At 44.3% G+C, this 14,034-nt stretch overlaps 1 protein-coding gene across 4 annotated transcripts in view; it reads left to right on the forward strand.

The window, feature by feature from the left end:
* The first annotated feature begins 11,540 nt into the window (after nucleotides 1-11,540).
* LOC147701906 (uncharacterized) overlaps nucleotides 11,541-14,034 on the forward strand; it is a 213,347-nt gene continuing 210,853 nt past the window's right edge. For 2 of the 4 annotated variants that reach the window (XM_086930538.1, XM_086930541.1), the window contains exon 1: nucleotides 11,639-11,877. In XM_086930538.1, the coding sequence (XP_086786664.1) occupies nucleotides 11,803-11,877 (75 nt within the window). In that variant the 5' untranslated portion in view covers nucleotides 11,639-11,802. Of the gene's footprint in view, nucleotides 11,878-14,034 lie in introns of all 4 variants that reach the window. The other 2 variants (XM_086930539.1, XM_086930540.1) reach the window with 2 other exon arrangements.

The following is a 14,034-nucleotide window of genomic DNA, read 5'->3' on the forward strand; positions in this document are numbered from 1 at the left end:
ACAAAATTAAAGACCCCAGTAAAAGAAGCCAAGCCAGTGAGTATCTGATGACAAGATAAGAGGTGATTATCAATGATTAATTGTCTCTGTCAAAGACACTTTGGGTCTGCTGCCAGTCAAACTGGATAATAGCAGAGCAAGCAACATATGTAGGAGCCACCTGCTATGAACTCAGTGACCCTTCCGAAACTCAGAGGCCTGGAATAAAACTTCTCTGCTGCAATGTCCTGGTGCTCTCTTCGGTAAATTGCTCCTCTGCATGGGCTGCCAATGCGTGTGCTGCTCTGCTACCTAAGAATGATCGTTACATCGCCTTCCTTCTGTTTTTAAATGAAGCTGATGAACAGTTTTATGCTCTCACCTGATACAGATAGTGGCGTGAAAGTGACATGCGCACTTAGAAGTTGCTCGGAAAAGGAACGGTTTGCGCGCACCTTACAGAGAACACTGGTCCCAACTCAGAATGGGAGTTTGGTGTCTTTTTGGAGGAGGGCAGATCTCTGCCAGCGATGAAGCTGAAATTAAATCTGAAGCTGAGGAAGTTCTGGACGGATACTTACCTGGGGGATGGGGGTACATGGGGTGTGGGGGGTCCTGCTGAAGCTCAAGAGAACTGAAGAAAAGTTTTCAAACTGTACTGGTGCCCAAACAACCACAGTAATACACTTCTAAGGCCTCATGGACATCAGTGGAAGGCACCTTGTGACTCTCAGTGTGCCAGACAGAGACCAACTGCCAGGTTCAGTCCAGATCCAGTTACCACTGGTCAGCGGGGCATTCGGCAGAAAGGCCTCTTGCAGTGGGTTGTGTCCCTGTGCCACACAGAAGGTCAGCCAACTGAAATGTGGAGTTCACTACTATATCCTGGGTACAAGAGGGAGCACCTATATTCCTTCAGGGCTCCTCTAAGGTCTTAGACAACAGGTACAGTGCTATTTGAATCTTCCACAGGCCCAGACAGTGTTGTGAGGAGGGTGCCAAACGATGTCAAATTTATAACTGCCTCTAGCTAGTGGGGAGGGTGACTCCTGTGTGAGGTAAAAGATTCTAGGCTCTGGTATACCTACTTTTTTATGGTAGTTTGTGTTTGCCATTCTGCATACCGGCCCAAAATGGTGTGAGGCAATTCCAAGATGCTCAGTCTTCAGCCACATTAAGCCTGGCCACTGATAGCTGAGGGTGAGTGGGGGAGTGTGCTAGGGAAATGTCTAGTGTCCGCCCGCATCTAAAACTAAAATCCAGTTTGAAGCAGGCCTTCAAAATGAGATGGAAGTCTGGTAAGACAAAGAATGGTGCTTCAGCAACCATACAAAGGACACACAGCAATTATGATCTGATCCTTTTTCAACCCTTTAAAGGGTGCAATATGTTCACATGTACCTCAGTCTGGCCTTTTAGGCAGTATTTAACACTATGTGCCAACAGAAGGAGTAGTAGTCCTCATCCTGAATGTCCAGCTGAGCTCAGAGGTTGATCTGTCTATCGAAATGGTCTATTGTGCGGCTCCTGGAAGAAATTTCACATCTCATTAATGGCCGAGTACCGGCTGGGCAGCTGCTAATGCAAATTAGCCTCCAGGAGCTTCAAACAAGATCAGTAGCTTTCTAAAAATTAACTTTCCTTATTACTTTTTAAAATTCCAACTTCACAATTAAATTGGATTTTGTCATAACTATTAAACATACAGGTTTTATTATTTCCTTGCTTGTACCAACCCCAAGATAACTGTATTAATATTTTAATATGTACTTTGGTTTTCTGTATCAGACAGCCAGCACTGCTACAGGACAAATAGCTTTTGTGGCATTGTCATTGTAGGAACATGGTGACATTAAGTTTCTTTGTGTTTGGCATTCAGAATACTATGCACCGTACCTTGAGTACTACAAGGCCTATTCTGGGTGACTTTTCATGTTTTGAAGGAAGATTTTTGCAGTAGCGGTTGGTGACTTTTGAAAGTGGTGGGCGGGTGCAGCACTTAAAAGTGACCCCCCATCGTGAGACGTACACCCTGCACTCACCGCAGAAGAGCAGCCCGATGCAAGGCGGGTGGGGGTTGGGGAGCAGTCCACTGCGCGAGCTGGCATACCGCTGTCAGTGGTCCAGGCGGAGGCAGTAGAAGTCCGCTTAAGGTTCGGGCAAGAGGTTTGTGGTGTTGGGAGCTTAGTGCGCTGGGGAACCTGGTTCGAACCTCGTGTGGGCAGTTCACTAATCTCCCCGTGCATACCAAAAATTAATGTGCCTTTGTGCTACGTAACTGGCGTTCGTGTAAAGCGCTCCGATACCTACAGGTCGAGATCGCGCTATATAAATCACCAGCAAAAATAAATAAATGAAAAGCACATTACTCACTGTTTTCAGCTATCAGCTTCATCACGGACCGGGTTGTAGCTGGTTCAACGAAGGAGGGAAGTATGAAACCAGCGCAGGAAGCAGTATTTGAAATCCCGCCTCCGATTGTCATAGGGTGACTGTATCAACCAGGGCCGGTCCTAGAACTCCTGGGGCCCCGGGCGAAAGGGAAGATGTGAGGCCCCTCTGATTTGCATGTAACTTGCACCATAAGCGTGGAAGGGTATACTCAGATGTGAGTCCCTTGCTCATTGCACCATCAGGATTCAAGCAAGCCGGGCCGAAGACGGCTGAAATGCCAGAAACCGGTCCCCGGTAGCTTGTTTCCTTCCCAGTATAAGAATTGGCTTGGTAGTTTGGTCTGCCCTGTTCCCATGATGCACTGGGCCAGGGTCAGACTAATTTGCATATAGCCAAGTTCTGAGCTGGGATGGTGCAGTGAGCTGAAAAACGGTGATGGATCAAGCCCTGATCTTTGGACTGGGTAAGAGTGGTCTGCTTAATTCAGACACTCTGTTCATCACCACCCCCTTTTCTGAATCATTTTTGTCCACCATAAGCGTGGAAGGGTATACTCAGATGTGAGTCCCTTGCTCATTGCACCATCAGGATTCAAGCAAGCCGGGCCGAAGACGGCTGAAATGCCAGAAACCGGTCCCCGGTAGCTTGTTTCCTTCCCAGTATAAGAATTGGCTTGGTAGTTTGGTCTGCCCTGTTCCCATGATGCACTGGGCCAGGGTCAGACTAATTTGCATATAGCCAAGTTCTGAGCTGGGATGGTGCAGTGAGCTAAAAAACGGTGATGGATCAAGCCCTGATCTTTGGACTGGGTAAGAGTGGTCTGCTTAATTCAGACACTCTGTTCATCACCACCCCCTTTTCTGAATCATTTTTGTCCACCATAAGCGTGGAAGGGTATACTCAGATGTGAGTCCCTTGCTCATTGCACCATCAGGATTCAAGCAAGCCGGGCCTAAGACGGCTGAAATGCCAGAAACCGGTCCCCGGTAGCTTGTTTCCTTCCCAGTATAAGAATTGGCTTGGTAGTTTGGTCTGCCCTGTTCCCATGATGCACTGGGCCAGGGTCAGACTAATTTGCATATAGCCAAGTTCTGAGCTGGGATGGTGCAGTGAGCTAAAAAACGGTGATGGATCAAGCCCTGATCTTTGGACTGGGTAAGAGTGGTCTGCTTAATTCAGACACTCTGTTCATCACCACCCCCTTTTCTGAATCATTTTTGTCCACCATAAGCGTGGAAGGGTATACTCAGATGTGAGTCCCTTGCTCATTGCACCATCAGGATTCAAGCAAGCCGGGCCGAAGACGGCTGAAATGCCAGAAACCGGTCCCCGGTAGCTTGTTTCCTTCCCAGTATAAGAATTGGCTTGGTAGTTTGGTCTGCCCTGTTCCCATGATGCACTGGGCCAGGGTCAGACTAATTTGCATATAGCCAAGTTCTGAGCTGGGATGGTGCAGTGAGCTAAAAACGGTGATGGATCAAACCCTGATCTTTGGACTGGGTAAGAGTGGTCTGCTTAATTCAGACACTCTGTTCATCACCACCCCCTTTTCTGAATCGTTTTTGGCCACTATAGGTGTGGCAGGGTATACTCAGACATGAGTCCCTTTCTCACTGCACCATTAGGATTCAAGCAAGCCGGGCCGATGACGGCTGAAATGCCAGAAACCGGTCCCTGGTAGCTTGTCTCCTTTCTGGTGAAGAATTGGCTTGGTAGTTTAGTCTGCCCTGTTCCCATGATGCACTCGGCCAGGGACAGACTGATTTGCATATAGCCAGGTTCTGAGCTGGGATGGTGCAGTGAGATAAATAACGGTGATGGATCAAGCCTTGATCTTTGGACTGGGTAAGAGTGGTCTGCTTAATTCAGACACTCTGTTCATCACCACCCCCTTTTCTGAATCGTTTCTGGCCACTGTAGGTGTGGCAGGGTATACTCAGACATGAGTCCCTTTCTCACTGCACCATCAGGATTCAAGCAAGCCGGGCCGAAGACGGCTGAAATGCCAGAAACCGGTCCCTGGTAGCTTGTCTCCTTTCTGGTGAAGAATTGGCTTGGTAGTTTAGTCTGCCCTGTTCCCGTGATGCACTGGGCCAGGGACAGACTGATTTGCATATAGCCAGGTTCTGAGCTGGGATGGTGCAGTGAGATAAATAACGGTGATGGATCAAGCCCTGATCTTTGGACTGGGTAAGAGTGGCCTGCTTAATTCAGACACTCTGTTCATCACCACCCCCTTTTCTGAATCGTTTTTGGCCACTATAGGTGTGGCAGGGTATACTCATCGCATCACCGTTATTTATCTCACTGCACCATCCCAGCTCAGAACCTGGCTATATGCAAATCAGTCTGTCCCTGGCCCAGTGCATCATGGGAACAGGGCAGACTAAACTACCAAGCCAATTCTTCACCAGAAAGGAGACAAGCTACCAGGGACCGGTTTCTGGCATTTCAGCCGTCTTCGGCCCGGCTTGCTTGAATCCTGATGGTGCAGTGAGAAAGGGACTCATGTCTGAGTATACCCTGCCACACCTATAGTGGCCAAAAACGATTCAGAAAAGGGGGTGGTGATGAACAGAGTGTCTGAATTAAGCAGACCACTCTTACCCAGTCCAAAGATCAGGGCTTGATCCATCACCGTTATTTATCTCACTGCACCATCCCAGCTCAGAACCTGGCTATATGCAAATCAGTCTGTCCCTGGCCCAGTACATCATGGGAACAGGGCAGACTAAACTACCAAGCCAATTCTTCACCAGAAAGGAGACAAGCTACCAGGGACCGGTTTCTGGCATTTCAGCCGTCTTCGGCCCGGCTTGCTTGAATCCTGATGGTGCAGTGAGAAAGGGACTCATGTCTGAGTATACCCTGCCACACCTATAGTGGCCAAAAACGATTCAGAAAAGGGGGTGGTGATGAACAGAGTGTCTGAATTAAGCAGACCACTCTTACCCAGTCTCACTCGGTGGATCGCACAATAGGTGCTGCAGTCCACAAGTGACATATAACTTCCATGCCCTAGGTGAACTTTCTAGACCATATAGTAGGTACTTATAAGCAAATTAAATCTATCAATTAGGAATAAGCAAATTTAGCCTCATATGCAGGGGGAACAAAGGCACTTTACACCTGCTTAGTTAAAAAAAACACAACAAAATAGTTTCCAGAACAACATGAAACAAACTGGGGTGACCACACAGGAAAAGCAGAAGCAGACTTTCTACAATAGCTCTTACTTTTTTCACAAATAGAAGGCCGAGTAGCAAGATCTGAGCTTGTGAAGCCACAGAAAGTAGAAACATCTTTGCAGCAAGTGCATTAGCCCAATATATTTTCAATGTAGGACTAGAGGAGCTACAGCCTCACTGATGTCAGGGATGTTGGAATAATGCAACAGGTGTGAGGACGAAATTATGCACCAGAGTTGACTAAAATATGCAGCGCAAATCAGGGTAGCATTAATTTATTATTTTGTCATTTTTTACACATTAACACTGTCTGGAACAAAGTTTCATCTCATTAGTCCCAGCTTAAAATGCAACTACAGCAATAGGCAACTGAAAGATGACAAGTAAACCTTTGCTAATGGCCACTGCGCAGCAACATGCCACTGCATTTTCAGTAACTTTTGAGACTTTAAGATCGCTTTTTGTTAAAATCTGCAAAATATGCAGCAGATGATGGTTTATGTGGTATATCCATAATTACACATAGAACACTACATCTGTAAAATTGCATAAATATACTGCCTGTGACTATACTCAGTTTATGTCTATTTGTGTGACAAAATTAGACAATTTGTTGGGAGAGAATGAATGCCCAATTTTTGATTGGTTTAAGGTGACTTTTTGTTCAAATCTGCTGGTTAGGCAGAAGATGATGGCTTGTGTGATAAATGTGAAAACATCCATATTTACACATAAAACACTGCGTCTGCAGGATCGCATAATGATAGAGGTCCTGCCTACAATCCATTTGTATTCATGTGACAAAATGAGAGAATTTGTTGAGAGAGAATCAATGGACAGTTAACAGTGCCCCAAAGTGGGGTGTCTGTTCTTTAAGCTCCTTCTAATTATATTATTGAGCACACCAGGGCTTTGAGTGGGCCGGGTCTCACCGGTGCTGAGCACCGGCACTTTTTTAAAGGGTGGCTCGAAACTGGTCTCTATTGGGCTCTGTTTTGTGTCCTGGCACAGGCGGTCCATTTTTTCCAGACTGCAGTGACAGCAGGCACATGAATGATGCGCACTGCTCACTTCTCAGTAGTGACGGTACGGTATGACGTCATGCCAGGTGAGCGATGTAGGGGAAGGGAAATCCCTTCTTTTTTGGAAATCAGGAGCAGAAACATTGTTGTGGTGTCACCAGGGCTTTAAGTGGCAGCTTTTTCAATATTATATACAAACCATAGTTGCTGCTTATTTATTTTATGCAACTAACAACCATTGACAAAGGCAGAAGTCCTGACTTGATGTATTTATGATGTTATTTGTTGTATCATATATCTGGATGGAATGACAGAAACAGCAAACTACAAGTCTGGTGGCACACTATGCTAAGCACAGATTTTTAGCTTATGTCTTTATAAGCCACACACTCAACAGGCCCCACCCCTTTGAGAGACCACCCAGTTTTTAAATCCCACTTAAAGCCCTGGAGCGCACCATCTGCGAGAATCTCTGGAGATTGAGAGTACGCAGGACAGCAGCAGCACGTTGCCAGTGCTGCCATGTTTTTTCTTTGTACAATAGACACATGCACTGCTCCTTTCCGTTCTGTAGCTGTGTTGTATTAGTGAAACTTGATAAGCCTTTTCATTTAAGAAGAGACAAAATTTTGCCATTATCAGTGTTTTTTTCTTAACATAACTCCATGATCAGGGTCAAAGCAATTCTGCAGCTGCAGGGTATTCCCAATAATTTAAGATTTACCACATTTGTCACATAATCCATCATCTGCTGTTTAATTTGCAGATTTAACAAAACAAACTGGTGCTTCTTGTTCAAACAGATTGAAATTTACAAAAAAATGCAGCGACGTGTGGGTGCTGCACTGTGGAAAGTCCTTCGCAAAAGTTCGCTGGTCACATTTCAGTTGCCGATGTCTGTATTTCGGTGTTAAAATGGTAATATTGAGGTATAAGCTTTTCCTAGACAGAGTTAACGTGTAAAAATAAATAAAGTAATACTACCATATAATGTGCTACATTATGCCAAATAATTTGCCTTTTTTTGCAGATAATTTAGCCCTCCCGAACACAAAATTAGTTTTTTACCAAATACTTCTATTCACAGCTGAAAGAAAATGTAACGAGGCACAATTGAGATATATATATCCTGAGCATAAGCTCATTTTCACTTACCCCCCTTGTAATGGCAAAATCCTTGGTATTCTCTTAGCCAAAAAACTGTTTTAATCTCTTAATTACTGTGTGAAGCGAGCTTGCGGTCTCGATATAGTGGGGGGTTTCTCAGGTGCCCTTTCTGTTTATTTGTGCCCAGTTTTACTGATCATCCCCTTTGACCTCAACCTTTCCCCAGGTATTTTAAGTTGCCCGTGGCATTGGCGCTATAGATGAAACTTGCTAAATCATACTTTGATCCTCTGCAGGCGTTTATGACTTTTTCATTCAGAAAGAAAAAACCAGGGGGCATATTATCAAGCCCAATATCACCGCTTTAGCGGCCGTTTTCGGCGGAAAAGTGGCGATAATGGCAGTGCACTATTAGCAAGGACACGCTAGCTCGTGTTTCCTTGCCTTAACGCCCGGTTTCCTATCGCTTCGCCTCGCATCGCTAACGAGATGCAAGGTAGGCGTGCCCCTTACAACTACATTATAAAATATCACTAACGGTGTTCCCTGTATTTACAATGAAGCCCCGTCCTGTTTAGCGCTGATTTTTTTCAAGCTAACTGGGCCTTAACGATGGAATTTAACGTCTGTTAAATTCCAGACTAAGGCATAACTAACATGGGGGAGATTGTGTGGCTAAGACCACAAGCCCTATCATCAAGGATATCACTGTTTTCCATGGAACATCGCTGGAAAACCAGTGTTGTTCCATGGAAAAAGGCGATATCCCCGCTATCGCTGGAATTTGTATCCCCCCAGTGATACGCGTTGTTCATAACTCGCTAACTGGGCGATAAATTCCAGCGATAGATGGCGGTAAATAAAAAGGCGCTAAGCGCGCTTTGCGAGATTTATCGCAGTCTATTGATAATATGCCCCCAGGAAATTATGGTTTTATGCTTGTGAATGGGCCATCGGTCTACACCTATGACCAAACCCTTTTCATGGCCACTTTTCTGTAGAGGCGTGGTTGGCACAGTGCAAATAAATATAATGACTAAGACCCTGAAGGAGACAGTAAGGGTTCTCCTGGCTCCAGCCCGAGCAGATTTAAATCACAAGCACTCGGGTTGAGTCACAGCAGAGCAGCCACTGCGGAGTTTGACACTACCACAGAAGGGTATGCAGTAAAATACATTTGTAAAAGCACAAGAGCACGTGTCCTTAGTATGCAGTAGTCTGCGACGGCTTCACATGATACAGATAGGAGAAGTAAATCAAGCTCTCTCGGTGCCAAAGGACGCCACACGCAGCAGTTGTGGAGCGGAGTCCGAATGTAAAGCGGCGTAAGGGATCCTTGACGATGAAATTCCTTACCAGCGCCGAGCCCCTTCTTTATGTGCACCTAGTGTTCTAGGTGAGTAACAATGCGTATCACTGAGCGGTTCCCAAACTTTTGACTCCTGAGGAACCCCATTGAGTCACCACTGGAAGCCGGGGACTCCCAAGCAATTTATATGATTTAAATTTCAAATATTAAAACAGTCATTCGAAAAAAACACACGTGTGCACACTAAACAAATACTCACATTACTAAGGATTTTGGGGCCAGATGTACGACCATTTCATTTAGCGCCTCGCAACTGGCGACACATTGCGAGTGGCATATTGCGAGTCGCTAAATGAAATGTACAAATTGTGTTTAACACTGTTTGGGGTTCCCAATGCTGTCGCAAATTGCGAGAGGCTCATTAATATTAATGAGCCTCTTGCAATTTGCGAGCCCATTGGGAATGCCAGCCCTCCCAGAGATGGTGGCCTGCTGGGCTCAGCAGACCACCATGTCTGGGACTGCTTTTAAATAAAGCAGTTTTAGAAAAAAAAATGCAGCCTGTTTTCCATGCAGTTAAAAAAAAGAAAATTCAACATTTTTGTTTCAATTTTTAAGGGCAGGCAGTGGTCCCTGAGCCCACTGCCTACACTTAAAAAATAATTTTGCATGAATTTACATAGGGGACCCCTCCCCATTTGCAAATGCATTACCATCTCCTTAAAGGAGGTGGTAATTGCGACCGCAATTGCGGTCGCAAAACATTTGTACATGGTTTTGAGACTCGGTATTTGGAAGGGAATGCCCCTTCCAAATAGCAAGTCGCAAAACCTATTTAGAGAGTCGCAAAGAAAATTGCGATCCCCGAAATAGGCTATGTATATGGCCCAAAAGGTTTTTGCATGGGCAAATGGGTTCGCAAACCTGTTTGCGCATATAAAAACGGGTCGTACATCTGGCCCTTAGCATTTTATATTGAAGGAATTTGCAAAAAAAAAGAAAACATTTAATGAGAAGGTTGGTGCTGTATCTCCGGGACTAACTTTTAAATTGTTGGTTTTATTTCGCAGTACGAGGCTCCTGCTCCTGCCAGGGCCAGACTGGAAACCCAAAGCAGCCCTGGCAAATGTTTTCAGACCAGTCCCCACACGGTGCACCCAAGTGCGGGTAGTGAGCCTGACCACTACAAAGGGGGCTGTGGGAGGCTCTCCTCGTTCAAACTATTTAGGAAACAATGGTGCATTCAACAAAACATTTTTTATTATATATTGAATTGTATTAACTTTTAAAGAATAGTACATGAAGGCCTTACTATGAACCAGGATGCAACAATCTTTGTTGGGTCAATGATTCCCTTATAATCACCCTCCAACGGTGCCTCTCATCTCTCTGTAGCCCCTCTATCACTTGTATTTCATTTGTTGTATAGAATCTCTCATACCATTGTAGGCTGTCAGAGCACTTTACATCACACACATATAGAGACAATGAATCATACATGTAAATCAGTGTATAGAAAATGTTACATAAGGTAAAGGGGACTAGAAGGTGTAGTATTCACATGTCATTCATACTAGTAGGCATTTTTAAAGAGTGTTTGGTCTGGAAAAACACAAACTCAGGATTCAGAACATAACACAGTGGCTAGCACAGACTTTAACATTAAAAATGTATTTCCACCCAAATAAACCTTTTCAGCAGCATCAGGATAATGAATGATGCGTCTAATCCCTTCAGAAAACCTGTTTCGCAAGGCTCTCAAAACCTGGATTTTTAATGCATCTGACACCCACGTCCTAAAACTAATTTAACTTAACACAACTCAGTCAGCCCCCTCTGCCCCCCCTCCCCCTTCTAGTCGCCCGCACATTTCTTTTCTCCCCTCCTCTGTGAAACTCTTACCACTAGCGCCAAGATGCTCCTTGGAGTGTAAGTCGCGCTCTATAAAAACCGTATCATATCAATGACTGGGAAAAAACATAAGTTAATAACTGGTACCATGAAGTTTGCAAGCAGCTCTTTGATGATAATTTATAGGTCCCTCTGCTAGATTACGATTGACACTTATGAAGTGCACAGTAACAAAAGAATCTATGTGACAAAAGCAGTAACCACGACCTATGCACATAAAATACTGCTTTTTAAAATACATATTACACATTCTTTGCAGTAGGCATATTAACCATCTGTGCTACACTAGTTAAGTCAAAGCTGTCACTGAACAAAACTCTCATCTCTCTCCAGCAGGTACATAAAACCCTGGCATTTATCTTGACACTTTTATTGTTGCTCGAAAGCTGCTAATCATACAAAAAACTTTGCTGTGCTTTTAAAACTACTGCCTTTGGACCCCCTGGGAATGTGCCACGGACCCCAGTTTGGCAAACACCAAGACCCAGTGAGTCTAGCAGCAAAAAAATACTCTTATGACACAAGCCATGTGTCAAATACGAGCCGGGCATTTCCCGAGCAAAATCAAAAGCCTTCCTACGGTTGCAGACCTAACATCCAATTAGCGAGAAGTACTCGCCCAGCCAATCCATGACAAGAGTTCCCCAGACGAATCCAACGTTATCACGGTCGCCCACCACGAAAGGAATGTTGTTTCCTACGACGTGATTGGCTTTGAGGAGCTAAGTGAGTGTCGATTATGGGATGAGTGAGTGATGTCCGTCGAGAGAATGATGGCGAAAAACGCGTTTCAGTATTAAAAACGGTCTGCCTAAGGAAAGGCAACAGCAGCAGTAGGAATGGAGACGAGGAGGCAGATCTTTTATACGCTGCAAGATCCGTGCGCAGGTTGATGACATCACAGAAGAAATCTGGTCCCCGGGAGCCTAGAGAACGGAGCAGGCTCACAGGGATCATGGAGCTGCAGGTAAATAAATGTCTCAATTTGAACCAGCTGGAGAGTATACTACTTTGCTGCTTTGTGGCACTAGAGAAGGCGAAGAAACATTCTTAAAACTTGACAGAGATCATTAGTCTATTCACTTAAGATCTCAGTCACGTTCGCTCTCTCACAATAAAGAAGGAAAGGAGAGGACGGGCGGGGTCGTATCACCCAGTCTACGACTAAGATGTGCGCCGCTGGTCACACTGCTTTACATAAATTGGGGAAGTTGCTGTACTAGCCCACGGTTTACGGTTTTAGTGTCAGAGCGCTACTCGAATAAGAGTACCGTATTAATGCTCTGAGTGTCCTCACAACAAGCAGGTGGAAGACCAAAGGGAGAAGAAGCCTGGTACTAAATAAGTTGTGCCTACGGCGCGCCTACATGGCATTAAGTGACACCAGTTAGAGATGATATACATTTCCCTGTAGGGGACTGTAATGTTCAGTGTTTTTAATGGAAATCTAGAATGGCAGGTACAAGCTCCTTAGAGTGCCTGCTTGTTTCTGAGAGCTGCTGGTACTCTCCCATTAAATGGATTGCAGCAGTGCTGAGATGTGCTTGTACTCCGTTACGAATTAAATAAGTGCGGGTTCTCAGTTCCGGACAGTGCGTGCCCTTTTAAAGCTTTTTTGTCATTTGTGTCCTCATTCCCTGTGTGGCTGAGTAGGTGTCTTGAATGGTGAGTGTGAATGCTGTAATAGAATGTTGTGTGTAGTGGAAGGTAGGAGTTGGGGAGAGGATGGTTGGACCCCTGACCGAATTTAGCTGTGTAGGCACGCTGTTGCTTAGATCATTGTTTCCTAAACTTTGGGTTACGACCTACTGGTGAGTCGAGAGCCAATTTCTGGTTGGTCTCAATTGTCCAAGCAATAAATAGAGATGTCTTTAGTTTCTGTATTTATCTTGTCACATTTGCTCCGCTGAGGTCAAATGTCAGCATGAATCTTCTGCAGCTTATGTTTTTTTTAAATATGATGCCTAATTTTTAAAGGAACATAAAGTGCAGTAATGATTGTGTGGATTGATTGTCACAGGGCAGGTCGAAACGCTGTTCCCCTCTGAGTCAAAAAAAATAAAAATTTAGAGACCAATTGATTGACCCTGCTTTGAAGAAAAACATAATTGACTGGTCCCACCATGACAATTCCAGAGATCAATATAAAGGGAGTTCATCAATATGTAAAAGGCTATAATAAAGTGACACCGAAGGTTTGACTAGCTCTTTTTCCAGCCTTCTATTTGCACAGTAGTCTTTAAATAGTGTTTTCACCTCAATCCTGGCACTTTTCTGAATACGGCTGGATCCAGTAAACCAACAGGATATGCCAAGGGATCCAAAAGTAACTCGTATATAACTCAACCAAGGTAAGAAATAAGCCTTGTCTAGCATCAGGCAATCCTATATAATGTACTTACATAGCTTAGCAGCTGGGTTCGACCAGATACTAACCCATAATGAAAGTGGCACCAGCTGAATCTTATCTTCTAAATCCCTGGTTTAGCGCGTAGTGGGTAATAAGACTAGAGGTAGATGGCAGTAAACTCAGGAAATATTGCAAAAAGCAGCTTTCCTCTGCCTGTAAGAACTGCATTTTAAAGAAGTTAATGCTCACTCACCTTCCCTTATAGGCAACAACATTAAATATTTACAATACGCCGATGACACTATATTATTGAGTCATTCTGCCATAGGTCTAAGAAGACTAGTTGATTCTTTGAATCATTATATCACCCTTAATGGTTTGAAAATCAATACCAAAAAGACAAAAATAATGATTATAGGTGGAACCAAAACAGATAAGAAAGAATGGAACAATAACAGGTTACATATCGAAACAGTAAAATTTTACAAACATCTATGAATAACATTTGATGATAATATGTCCTTTAGACAGCGTTGTCATGTGCTTTTAGAAAGTTGAGGGACAAGTTGTCATGTCCAAATCACAAACCTCTTTTGAAGGTCATGCAAGCAAAGCTGATTCCAACTTTGGCTTACGGCTCAATGATTTTTCATGGTAAAGACGCAAAAATTCTTGATGACATACAAATAAAAGTCTACGAATCAGTTTTTAGGATCCCCAGGTATATTGGACATCCCAATATTAGATTAGAATTTGGTCTGAAAAGGCAATCTC

This window comes from Lissotriton vulgaris, chromosome 7 (assembly GCF_964263255.1).
Source record: "Lissotriton vulgaris chromosome 7, aLisVul1.2, whole genome shotgun sequence".
Taxonomy (NCBI): domain Eukaryota; kingdom Metazoa; phylum Chordata; class Amphibia; order Caudata; family Salamandridae; genus Lissotriton; species Lissotriton vulgaris.